The following is a 12,087-nucleotide window of genomic DNA, read 5'->3' on the forward strand; positions in this document are numbered from 1 at the left end:
GTTGAAGTCATTTTCTGTTATTTTGTTGAAACTGCTGAAGAGTAGAAGTAAAGAAGTTGAAGCATAATGGTTGCCTCCAGTCTCGACAATCCAGGAAAAGATGAACCCAATAATCAGACAATTAAATGATCAGGTAGCCTGGGAGTAATTGACAGGAAAGGTCCAATAGTTAACAAGGCAGATATGGAAGGGAAACCAAAATGGGCCTCAGCAAAGCGACAGGTACACAATGGTCATGGGTACTGTGATTGGCTCTAATAGTTTAATTATGGTATCGCTTTTGTAGTTCTTCTATATAGGGCTGAAAACTAACACCACAATGGTAATGTGTGAGAATGAAGTACCGTAAGTGCTAGCTTGACTTCCATCCAAAAAGGTAATGAATCAATTGGTCATTTGTTCCTTATAGCTGCATGTACAGCTGATCCGTGTGCTGTCCAATACTGCATTTATTACATTTCTTAATAGTGAATTTATTTTCCGCTCTCTGTATCCCTTTTTAGCCCACAGTAGTGAATGTAGCATGCAGCTAGCAGAGGCCCGGCAGTTCTAGTTTTACCAAGAGCCCTGCTGCCTTTATGTCTTCCCTATTCCTGCTTGGTCCACTTCCTCACTCTAGAAAACAGACCACAACCCAGGAGATCTAGGTCTCTTATCAACATTCTTTTTACATGAATCAAGAAAAGTATTGCCGCCAAGCAGAGGTTCCTAAAACCTCTTCCTTAACCTCTAGGACAGCTCCTTTCAGGTCTTTCCCCATTTAAAAGCAGTGGGATGGAGGGTATGTCAGCCTGTTTTACCTGCTCCTCCACTTTTCATGTTCTCCTGTCCTCTTTTGTTTCTAGTATCTATCGTGTATGTCCTCTGCACGTTTCAGTTTAGCAGCCTCATTGCTGGAGGGAGGGGTATGGAAGAATGCCTCGTCTACTCCTCTTTCGTATGGTCGGTTTTCACCTGGTTACATTTTACTTTGAGCTGCCCTGCCATGTTCATATATTCAAGTAAGGTGGTTTCAGAGTACCTCAATGCTGCCTTTGAGACGTTTCTGATCACTTGGTAAACTAGGGCTAGGTTTGCTTTGTCGAGACACAAAATACTAATCCAATAAGGTTTTTGTTTACAACTATCAAAACATATGCTAATCTATTCCACTGACATTAATTGTATTCCTATTTTATTCAATCTTGATACGATAAGATATGTGCAAAGGTGGGTCTACTCTATAAATAATGTTTTCCCCTCACATGGGTATAGTATGTAGTATGTACCTTGTTACTTACTACACTGAAGTCAGTACTACTACACTACTCTTGGTTGTGGAGGTGCCCACTAAAACCAATAACTTAAATCTTCACTCTGCTAAAATGAAAATATTAATTTTAGTGGAAAGAATATAACTTATGTTGGAATGCTGAAAATCTCAATTGAGTACAGGCATTCTATTACCTAGAAACAGAACTTAGCGCTAACCTAAAATGACAATCAAACAAGGGTTGTACATATATCGGACGATTTCAACACAGTCCAGATAATCACATAGGAGCTAAAGGGCTAGCATGGAAATTAACATACTTCTATTATCTAATGAAACATAAAAGGCAAATAAGTCCAGCAAAACTAAGAAATGTATGATCCAATACTATCAGGGAATCATTAGGTTGTGCCTCATTGGTTCAAGTTATAGGTCTACCATTACAAAACTGGAGAATCACAAATGAATGTAGAAGAGCAATTCCACCCTTGGCTTCTATTCTGAAAAATAATAACCAAATACTAATACTCTTACCCTGCATGATGGTTTCTGAAGGGAATGAAGATTATTTTTAAAAACAATACTTTTCTATAGTTAGAAAAATGTGATGCTAGCAAAATTACAGAAGATAGATATAAAAACTGGGTATGTTAACCTTCTCTACACAAGGGAATGTGCAGCATGGCATTAAAGCCCCAAAAAAGCATTATAACTGTACGATATTCACTGGAAGTAAAAACAACACCCTTTAACAAGATTGTGTTAAATTGGTTTAGCATCCAGAAATAAATGGCATTAATATGAAAGAAAGAGCCATATTTGCACTGGTTCCGCCCAGCTCTTGCATATTTTCGGCACATTTTGGTAGGCTTTCATTGCTACAAGGTCAATTCAAATGTCACAAGTGACTGAACACATGCTCTATGAAGCATGGTTCAGAACCAGAAATGTGTCTTTTAGCAGGTAAAGGCAGTCCAAGTAAATATTAGTAGGTGGTTAACATTCACTTTAAGGCAGATGTTTGGTTTACAGACAGTGGCGAAACGGTGAATAGGTAAATGGTTCAAGGTATAGCAAAAATGCATGGGCGTTATAAGAAGGTAATGAAACACCATTTTTGAGTCCATTATAAAACAACCTGTGTAAAATGCTATTATACAAGGTTTCCACGTGTGTCCCTGATGTATAAATCATGCCATGTTAATAGGCATTATACTGTGCCAAATCACCACCATAGTGGTTTCAGAGAACCCTCTTATCATATGGTGAAAGCTTAAACAAGGAATATAAGTGTTCGATTCAGGAGGCATGCTTCAAATTAGGTTTTCTGTGTGATTAAAACCATCAGTATGCAAATCGCATTAGGCAGATTAAAAGCCTGCTAGCAAATGACGATATAGGATGTTAAACAAATGTTTTGATTTTTAGGGCAGTAAATAAGAATTCATAATTATATATGCAAATTTACACTGTATTTAATGGGAATCAGAAGTAATTTTAAACGTCTTTCACCATTAATGAATGGTTATTTTCTTTTTTAAGATTCATACTTATAATTTGTGATACACACAAACCCAAACATGCTGGTTTCATGCTTATCATTTCTTTACCCACCAGTCCACATCATTCATATTGTTGGGATGATTTCTTTTTTGTTTTGAATAATGCACTGTATAATTTTCAATAAAATGTGCGTGCGCACACAGCACACACACACACACATCTCAGTTGCGTTGCCTCTATTAGGAATGATTGGTTGTTTGTGTGCCCAGGTCATTCCCTGGTTCATTGAAAACAACTGAAACAACAGAATATTAGATATTTGCATACATGTATGTGTGTTAGAGGATTGGCGCTTGGGGGACAGTAGGCCCTAGGACGTCTCGTAAGGGATCTCTGTATCAGTTGGGTTGACGGTGCGGACTGTGGCTATATCCCCTACCATAGTGGCCTCGTCCACGCGAGCGCATGACGCCTCGTGGCCCCCTTGACATTGATCTTCCCCAATGGCTTTGTCCACGGTCTGGGAATGAAATAAAAACATTTTCTCTGAAAGGACGTTCATAAGCCCTGAAGCCACTCAAAGGTTTTGCACCATTCGACTCTCTATTGGGAGTAGTGCAAGAAGAGGCGTTCACATCCTTTTGGTAATCTTTGATTAAATCGTCCAATTCATTTTGTTCCGATGTTAGTCTTAGTTGCTGTAATCTTTGCTTTGAACACCAGAGCCGTTTGTCTAGTTTGTCTTCATTGAGTGACGATATAGCAAGTTCAAAATCTTCAACCGTCTTTAAGAGTTCTTCTGAAGTCTCTACAAACGAAAAGGATAAGGTCAAGAGATAATCTGTCATGTATAAATGACCAGAATTGTCAAAAATGTATTATCATCAAAGACTTGCAGCTCAATGAGAACACAGGCTCTTCTGGGAAGAGTCTATCTTTGACTTTTCTAGGATAGTTTTATTAAGAGGGACTCGCCATTCTGTTTAATATTGCCAGTTTGAATGATACACACTGCAATTTGAAAGGATTTTCTCTGCTTAACATATAGGTATCATTACTACCTAACAAAGTAATCCTTTATTGACATGGGAAGGATGAAAGACTGCAGTAAATGCCCAACCCACTGAACTGCTATACCGGTCAACAAATTATGTTCTCCTTGATATAAACACACAGGGCCTCATTGCACGGATGGCGGTAAGGGATTACCGGTAGCGGTAATCCCTTACCGCCTTACTACGAGGTCCCTTTGTGGGTCCCTAACTTAACGGCTGGTTTTACCAGCCGTTAAGTACGGGACCCGCAAAGGGACTCTGAAGGTAATTACAGTACCGCAATTTGCAGTACCGTAATTACTGCCTTCCCCATTTCCATTGAGCCCTATGAGGGCAAAAATGGGAATGGGGAAGTGCCATGGTGAATGAGGAATTACCGCCCCCGCACACCTTGGAATGGGGCGGTAATTCTAACATTCACCATGGCGGACTCTGTAAAATACCGGCGGCAACCATGGCGCTAATCGCGCCATGGTTACCGCCTTCCGTGTATTGAGGCCCACAGTTTCATTCTTTTCAATAATGGACAGCTGATCATCGCTTTCACCAGAACTATAAAAATGAAAGTCTTGCCTCAAGTGTACCGAAGCACCCATCTTTGCTCCAAGGCCTACCAAGCAATTCACGTGGCCAAAACTAAATACTACACCATTCAAGTGGAAGAGGCACTTAACAAACCTAAACAACATTTTTCACTGGTGCGTTCCCTTTCAACTAATAGTGACTTAAAGGACAACATCATCCCATCACAAGCTTCATGCAACACGTTGGCTGACATTTTTGTTAGCAAAGTCAGTAATATGCGAGCAACTATTGTCCCCACTGTGTTGCCACGGACCGAGACGGATCCACAGTGCCCAGTTACAAACAACATAGATAACTGGTCTATCTTTCCAGTATTTACACCTACTAAGATAATTAAGGCTATGAAGGGCCTCAAATCGACTTCTCCAGCAGATGCGATACCTCTTGCTACCCTGCAGGAGATTATAGATCACATTGCCCCGTGGCTATGTATAGCGGTCAACCACTCCTGTTCAACTAGCTTGATACCAGCAGACCTGAAACACTCACAGAATATTCCCCTACTTAAAAAGCCCTCTCTTGACCCTGCGATCAGGGCCGTCACAAGGAGGTTAGGGGGGCAAACTGCCCGGGACCTCGCGCTTGGGGGGGGCTTGCGCAGCCCACCCCCCTTAGTAGAAGGCAGCACAATCCACCTGTGTCCTTTATTCACACAGGGGGCAGTGCTGTCTGCTCTCTGACCCTGCAATGATTTTGCTGTTTGGCTCCACAACAAACCGCAAAATAATGGGAGACTGCCAGGGGCGGACTGGCCTGGGGGACAAAGGTGCTTTTACCCCCCAGGCCGGCAGGACTGTTGCTCCCTGGGCTGGGACAGCTTGTTTATGTAAAACAGCAAAAATGCCTTGCTGGACAGTCAGCCAGCCAATCACGCCAGAGTGCATTTGGGTCTCATAGGAGACTAAGCACAGGGAATTTCGGGCACCTCCCTCACTTCCTGCCCACCCCAGACACTCAGATGCCAGAAGCGGTCTTCAGTCCTGAAGCCCGCCAAAGGCATATGAACAAAGGGACCAAACCTGGTTTGGCACACAGACACAAACACTAGAAAGACCTTTCCAAAAAGAAATGGTGAAAAAAGAAGACCGGGACCCGTTTAAACAAAGTGGCTTAAGGCGCCATCTTGAAAAACATGGCTCCCGTGATTTTTAGCTACCAGCGTTCGCGGTCGGGAAATATCGTGGTAGTTCATTGTAAAACCACTGCCACCAACCTTTTCAATAGGAAAGGGTAGCATTTGACTGCTACATGAGTATTTAGACACAGGGGATACTATGTAACCCCTCCAGCACTACATTGTAAGATGGTGTGTGCTGAGTCTAGGAATTTGGAAAGACTAGTAAAGTCAATTTCACTTTACATTCTCTGGGCAACAGTAGTTTATCCCAGAGAATGTATTTAAACCTTTGGGAAGTCTAAAAAGACATCCCTGTGTCACTGCACTGAGGGTGCTGTGTAACACACATGAAAAGATGATGCCCATGGAGTTATCTAAAACTCCATAATCAAAGAACACAAGTGTAAAACACACATCAAAACATATGAAAGAGTTGAAAAAAAAGTTTCACACTCTTTCGAGGTAAGAAAATCAAGTCCTCAAAATCCAGCAAAGTTGCTGGGGGTCTCTAAGGTGAAGGGAATAAGAACATTTATGAGAATTCTCCCTAACACTCGTCCCCCCCAGACTAATGGACAGGAGGATGTAATCCACCCCTATATGAATCTCCTTACTCAAGTCGGTAAAACATTATGGAGAGACCATCAGCATTTTGGTGATTACACCCTGATCTGTGCTCAATGGTACAACTAAACCCCTGTAGGCTGATTGACCATCTTAACAATTTGGGATTTTCCGCCTGCATCTGCATTAACCATCGCAAGGGTCGGTGGTCAGTCTGAATCACAAAAGTAGATCCATACAAGTATGGTCTAAACTTCTTCAGTGACCACACAATAGCAAAACATCCTCTTTCAATGGTTGCCCACCTTGTTTCTGGTTTCTTCAGCTTTCTGCTGATGAAGCAGATGGGGTTCTCCCTACCTTTCTCATCCAGCTGACTCAGAACTGCACATATCCCTGTATTGGAAGCATCAGTTTGCACAATGAAGATTTGGCTGTAGTCAGGAGCTATTAAGACTGTAGCTTGACAAAAGGCTTTCTTAAAGGATAGTTCCGGGACTTTTTTTTTATTGTCCCTACGGTTCGGCCATGTGTTTTAAAGCATAAATCGGTAGATCGTAGAAAACTTTCCTATGGACCTTACCCGACTTTTCGTCCATTAACGCACTCGAAATCAGCCGCCATTTTCTGATAATCCTATCATTTCCCCGCATCGACCTGGCTCACCTGCTTTTGCGGCACTAAATCTAATCCCCCGCCCCTGAGCCTGACATCAGCAGACGCGTACCGCCCATTTCCCAACGCCAAAGCACGTTTCGTGTCAACAATCGCTGCGCCTCAGCTAATGAAGTGTCGCCATGGAAATGGCAGGACGCCTCTTTCCTCAATAAGTATAAACACACCGTTTCACAACACACAGCAGCAGATTTTCGATTCCATTACTCTCTCTGTGTTACTTTGAGTATTCTGTGACTCGTTTCTGTGCTCTGGTCAGTTACCTTCGCCGCTTCTAGGCCTTGTGAACACCTGTACCATCTCTGTAAATTATTTTACTTTCTTTACCACACAATGGCTACAATAATGCCGTATATGTACGAGCCCGAGTACACCGAGGAAGAACTACTGGAAAGGCAAGCACGCGAAAGCGATGGGGATTCGGACGGAAGTTGGGAGGACCAGTCAACGGATGAAGAGCCTGGACCATGTCGCATGGACGGCGTCTCCACCTGGTGCACGTGCAATCGGTGCGAGCTAATGCCAACTGAGGAGGAGAACTGCTGCTGCCGTGAAAATTCCGGGTGCTTGGCCTACATTTCGGAAGGCGAGCCAAGTCTGCAATGCATCACCGAGCTGCCAGAGTTCAGGGAAGCCTGCCTCTCACGGACCGTGTTGAGGATGATGATGGTGCTTATGCACGAACTTCGCGGCACTGTTCGTCCGCGTAATCCGAGTAACGAGTAAGTATACTCTGGTTGTGATGTCAGTGATGCCACTACTATTTCATGGTCGTCTCCCGCATATAAAATTACATCTACATATCATTCGAATGCATGTAAATTGGTTCCATATTGTGCATTTTCTAGATAGAATTTTTTTCAAAGCAGAAGAACAAGTTACTTCTTACCTTGTAACGTTCTTTCAACGGGATGTTCCTCCGACGTATTCCTCATCTTAGATATATCCTTCCACTTCTGCTGGCCTCGGAAATTTTTTTTCTTGAGGGCGCTGCGCGTCGACGTCCCTCGAGTCGATGTCCCTCGACAGCCGCCGTATCGACGCTCGACGTCATCCTGCCTATAAAGGCTGCGCGCAGCGTCCGTTGCTCAGTTCCATTTTGTAGCCCACAGTATTACTGTCTGGACTAGACTAATCACCCTGAAGGAGCATAAGCTGCAACAACAAGGGAAGTAGAACTGCGGGGATGGATGGGAGGGTCGATGAGGAATACGTCGGAGGAACATCCCGTCGAAAGAACGTTACAAGGTAAGAAGTAACTTGTTCTTCGAAGGGATTGTGTCCTCCGACGTATTCCTCATCTTAGATAGGCTCCCATAGCAGTATTCTATATTCGGAGGAGGGAGTACTGACTTCACGCTGTCTTCTATTGATGAATAGAATGCAGTACAGCCCTTCCAAACCTAGTCTCTTGACTGGAGGAGGAATCCAGATTGTAAAAATGTGTAAAGGTATGGACAGACGACCATGTAGCGGCCGCACATATGTCTTTAACCGGCACGCCTCTTTTGAGGGCCGATGAAGCTGCAATACCTCTGGTCGAATGAGCCCTAAGGTTTTGAGGGGGCTCTTTCCCTGCCAGTTTATAACATTCCAGAATGGCTAGAATGATCCATCTGGAAATGGTCTGCTTAGTTATTGGTAACCCCAGCTTGTGACCTGCGTAACCTACAAACAGCTGGTCTGCCTGTTTTATCCTGGCTAGTCTACTAATGTAAAAACTTAAAGCCCTCCTAGGGTCTAGTCTGTGTAACCTCTCTTCCTCTTTCCCCGGGTGAGGAGGAGGATAGAAAGATGGTAGGGTAATCTTCTGAGTGATATGGAATTCAGAAACCACCTTTGGGAGGAAATTAGGCTTCACTTGCAGGACAACTTTGTCTTTGTGAAAGATTGTATGAGGGGGTTTACAAGAAAGAGCTTGTAATTCGCTCACCCTTCTAGCCGATGTAAGTGCTATTAATAAAACAGTTTTAAGGGTAAGGAATCTTAACGAACAAGAATGGAGAGGTTCGAAAGGTGTACCCATTAGGAAAGTTAGTACTAAGTTTAAATCCCATAGGGGAACTTGGAATGGTCTTGGGGGATAAACATTGGTTAACCCCTTTAGAAACTGTATTACCAAGGGTAATTTGAAATAGGATGGTTCTTCCGCAGTACGCTTAAAGATGGATAGCGCTGCGAGATAGCCCTTAATGGTGCCAACTTGAAGGCCTGAATTTGCCAAATATAGTAGGAAGGACAAAACCATTGATGTACCACATGAAAATGGGTTGATATTCTGTTCTCTACACCAGCTGCAAAATCTGTTCCAACGGCAGCGGTATAAAGACTTTGTTGCTGGCCTCCTTGCCGAAAGCAACACCTCCATAACATCATCAGGGAGGTCCCAATCCTTGTACCTCAGCCGTTCAGAAGCCAAGCGTGAAGGTTGAGGGTTTTGATGTCTGGATGGAGAACCTGACCTCCCTTCTGTGAGAGTAGGTTCTCTCTGAGAGGAAGTCGAATTGGAGGGCAGATGGACAAGTCTAGAAGGTCCGGGTACCACGTTCTCCTGGCCCAATCCGGGGCAATTAGGATCATGGTTCGCCGGAATCTTCTCAACCTCCTGATCATTTGAGGAATGACAGGGACCGGTGGGAACGCGTACAGAAGCGGAAACTCCCAGTCCACTATGAACGCGTCTCCCAGAGCTCCTCTCGGAGGAAATTCCCTTGAGCAGAACAGGTCGCATTTCCTGTTTAGGCTGGTGGCGAACAGATCTACCTGAGGGGCTCCCCAAAGGGCGAAGATCTCTTGAAGGACTTCCTGAGCTAGCTCCCACTCGTGGGAGACTGTGTTCTGCCTGCTCAGAGCGTCCGCTGTCAAGTTCTTCTCTCCGGCTAGGTGAAATGCCGATAGAGAGATTCCTTCTTGGATTGCCCAAAACCAGAGCTGCATCGCCTCTCTGCACAGGGGTAGTGATCCTACGCCTCCTCTTTTGTTGAGGTAATGCATGGCCACCGTGTTGTCCGTCATTATCAGGACGTTCTTCCCTTGTACAGCTGGCAGGAAAGCCTTCAACGCAAGTCTGATGGCTCTCAGCTCTAACAGGTTGATGTGTAGTCTGGACTCCGATGGAGACCAACGACCGCTGATGGTCAAGTCGTTGGCGTGGGCTCCCCACCCCGTGAGTGAGGCATCCGTGACTACTGTTATCTCCGGCCAGGGTTGCCAAAACTGTTCTCCTTTCAGAATGTTCTCCTGACAGGCCCACCACTGAAGGTCTCGAGCCACCCTGCCGGGAACCTGAAGAAGATCTGTCATTCTCCCTGAGAATTGTGACCACTGAGTCCTCAGTGCCCACTGGAGGGATCTCATTCTCAGGCGAGCCTCTGGCACAAGGAAAATGCAGGATGCCATGAGGCCTAGCAACCTCAAAAAGTCGAAAGCTGGGAGACGTTGGGCATGCTGGAACTTGGTAACCATCTGTAGAATATCTTGAGCCCTCACCTCTGGTGGCGAGGCTTTTCCCAGGGAAGTATCCAGGATCGCTCCTATGAACTGGAGTCTCTGCGATGGTATCATTTGTGACTTCTTTAAATTGAGGGAGAAGCCCAGTCTGTGAAGGAAATGGCACACGTGATTTAGCTGGATCTGAGCTTGCTCCGGAGAAACAGCCCTGATCAGCCAATCGTCCAGGTAGGGGTAGACGTGAATCCCTTCCCTCCTTAGACTTGCAGCCACTACCGACATTAACTTGGTGAAGACCCTCGGGGCGGAGGTCAGCCCAAATGGCAGTACTCGAAATTGATAGTGAGAGTTGCCAATTGCGAACCTCAGATATTTCCTGTGTTTGAGATGGATAGGCACATGGAAATAAGCGTCCTGAAGGTCCAGAGATACCAACCAGTCCTGAAACTGAAGGGCCTGGAGGATCTGAGAAAGAGTGACCATCTTGAATTTGTCTTTTCTGAGGAATTTGTTCAATTCTCGCAAGTCCAAGATGGGTCTCAGTCCTCCGTCTTTCTTCGGAATGAGAAAGTAAGGGGAGTACCAGCCCTTGTCCCTCTCCGCTACAGGTACCGGTTCTATGGCACCTTTCTCTAGCAGGTCCAAAATTTCCTGCAAGAGGAGCGGATCTGGAGCTTTCTGAGAGCTGATCCCCGGTGGATGACTCTGAGGTATACGTAGGAAAGGCAGGCAGTAACCTTGGGTGACTGTTTCCAATACCCAAGCATCTGACGTGATAGCCTGCCATACCGTCAGATGTTGAGTCAACCTGCCTCCTACAGGTGTCCTGTGAGGGGAGTCCTCAGAGTGGTTTTGGGGCGGCTGATGCAGATGCCGATGGTAAAGAGGCACCTGCTGTTGCTGCGGCTTTAGAATATCTACCCCGTCCACCTCGGGTAGTTCTTCTTTGACCCCTTTGAGCCGGTCGCCTCTACCTCTTCCGAATGCGGAGTAGAAGCGAAAGGACTTGCCCCTCGCAGAGGTTCCTGTGGGACGAAAAGGAGTCTGACGGATTGCAGCTCCTAGGGATTTTGCTGCAGCTTTTGAAGTTTGCAGTTTCTCTAAACTGTCATCCGCCTTTTTCCCGAACAAAGAAGAGCCATCGAATGGCATGTTCAAGAGCCTGGCTTGCACATCTGGGGCAAAACCCGACTTTCTCAACCAAGCGAATCTCCTGGTTGATGTACTTGCCGCCATTGCTCTGCTGATACTGTCAGCCGAATCAATGCCCGTCTGGAGGGATTCGCACATAGCGTCTTTACCGTCCTGTATAATATTCAGGAACGCATCCCTTTCTTCTCCCTCCGGGATGCAGTCAGCCGCTGTAGAAGCACACTCCCAAAGTGTATGGCTGTACCTAGCAAGGGTGCAAGTAGCATTAACAGACTTTAACGCCATGCTACATGCTGAAAAGACTTTCCTTGCCATAGCATCATATTTTTTATCGTCCCTGTCCTGTGGGACTGTAGGATAAGCCGTCTTGACATCGGTAGAAGATGCTGCCTGTACCACCAGACTTTCTGGGGATGGATGTTTAGACAAAAACTCTGGGTCTGTGGAAGATACCCTGTACTTTGCAGACAGTTTTTTATTTACTGCTGGTATTACATCTGGGGTTTCCCAGTTTGTCATGATCTTTCTCTGAAGAGCTTTATGAAAGGGCACCACAGGATCCTCTTGTGGGCCTTTGTCAAGAATATCCGTGAGGTCATCTTGCTGGAAAGATTGTGAAGGTGCAGACCACCCCATGAACTCTGTATTCCTGGCCATTAAGGCTCTGTAGGGGGTTTCAGCATGCTCCCCCGGGTCTGGCTTAGCAAAATCCACCTCAGGGGAAGTGTCTAACC

General features: G+C 45.2%; 1 protein-coding gene across 3 annotated transcripts in view; it reads right to left on the reverse strand.

Annotated features, from left to right (window-relative positions):
• Positions 1-12,087, reverse strand: part of TRIM25 (tripartite motif containing 25) — an 828,971-nt gene that overhangs the window by 218,356 nt on the left and 598,528 nt on the right. For 2 of the 3 annotated variants that reach the window (XM_069654946.1, XM_069654945.1), the window contains exon 8: positions 3,195-3,563. The exons of the other annotated variant lie outside the window; for it this stretch is intronic. In XM_069654946.1, coding sequence (XP_069511047.1) covers positions 3,195-3,563 — 369 coding nt within the window. The remainder of the gene's footprint in view (positions 1-3,194; positions 3,564-12,087) is intronic. 3 annotated transcript variants of the gene reach the window in all.

This window comes from Ambystoma mexicanum, chromosome 3q, assembly GCF_040938575.1.
Source record: "Ambystoma mexicanum isolate Mex_15411 chromosome 3q, UKY_AmexF1_1, whole genome shotgun sequence".
Taxonomy (NCBI): domain Eukaryota; kingdom Metazoa; phylum Chordata; class Amphibia; order Caudata; family Ambystomatidae; genus Ambystoma; species Ambystoma mexicanum.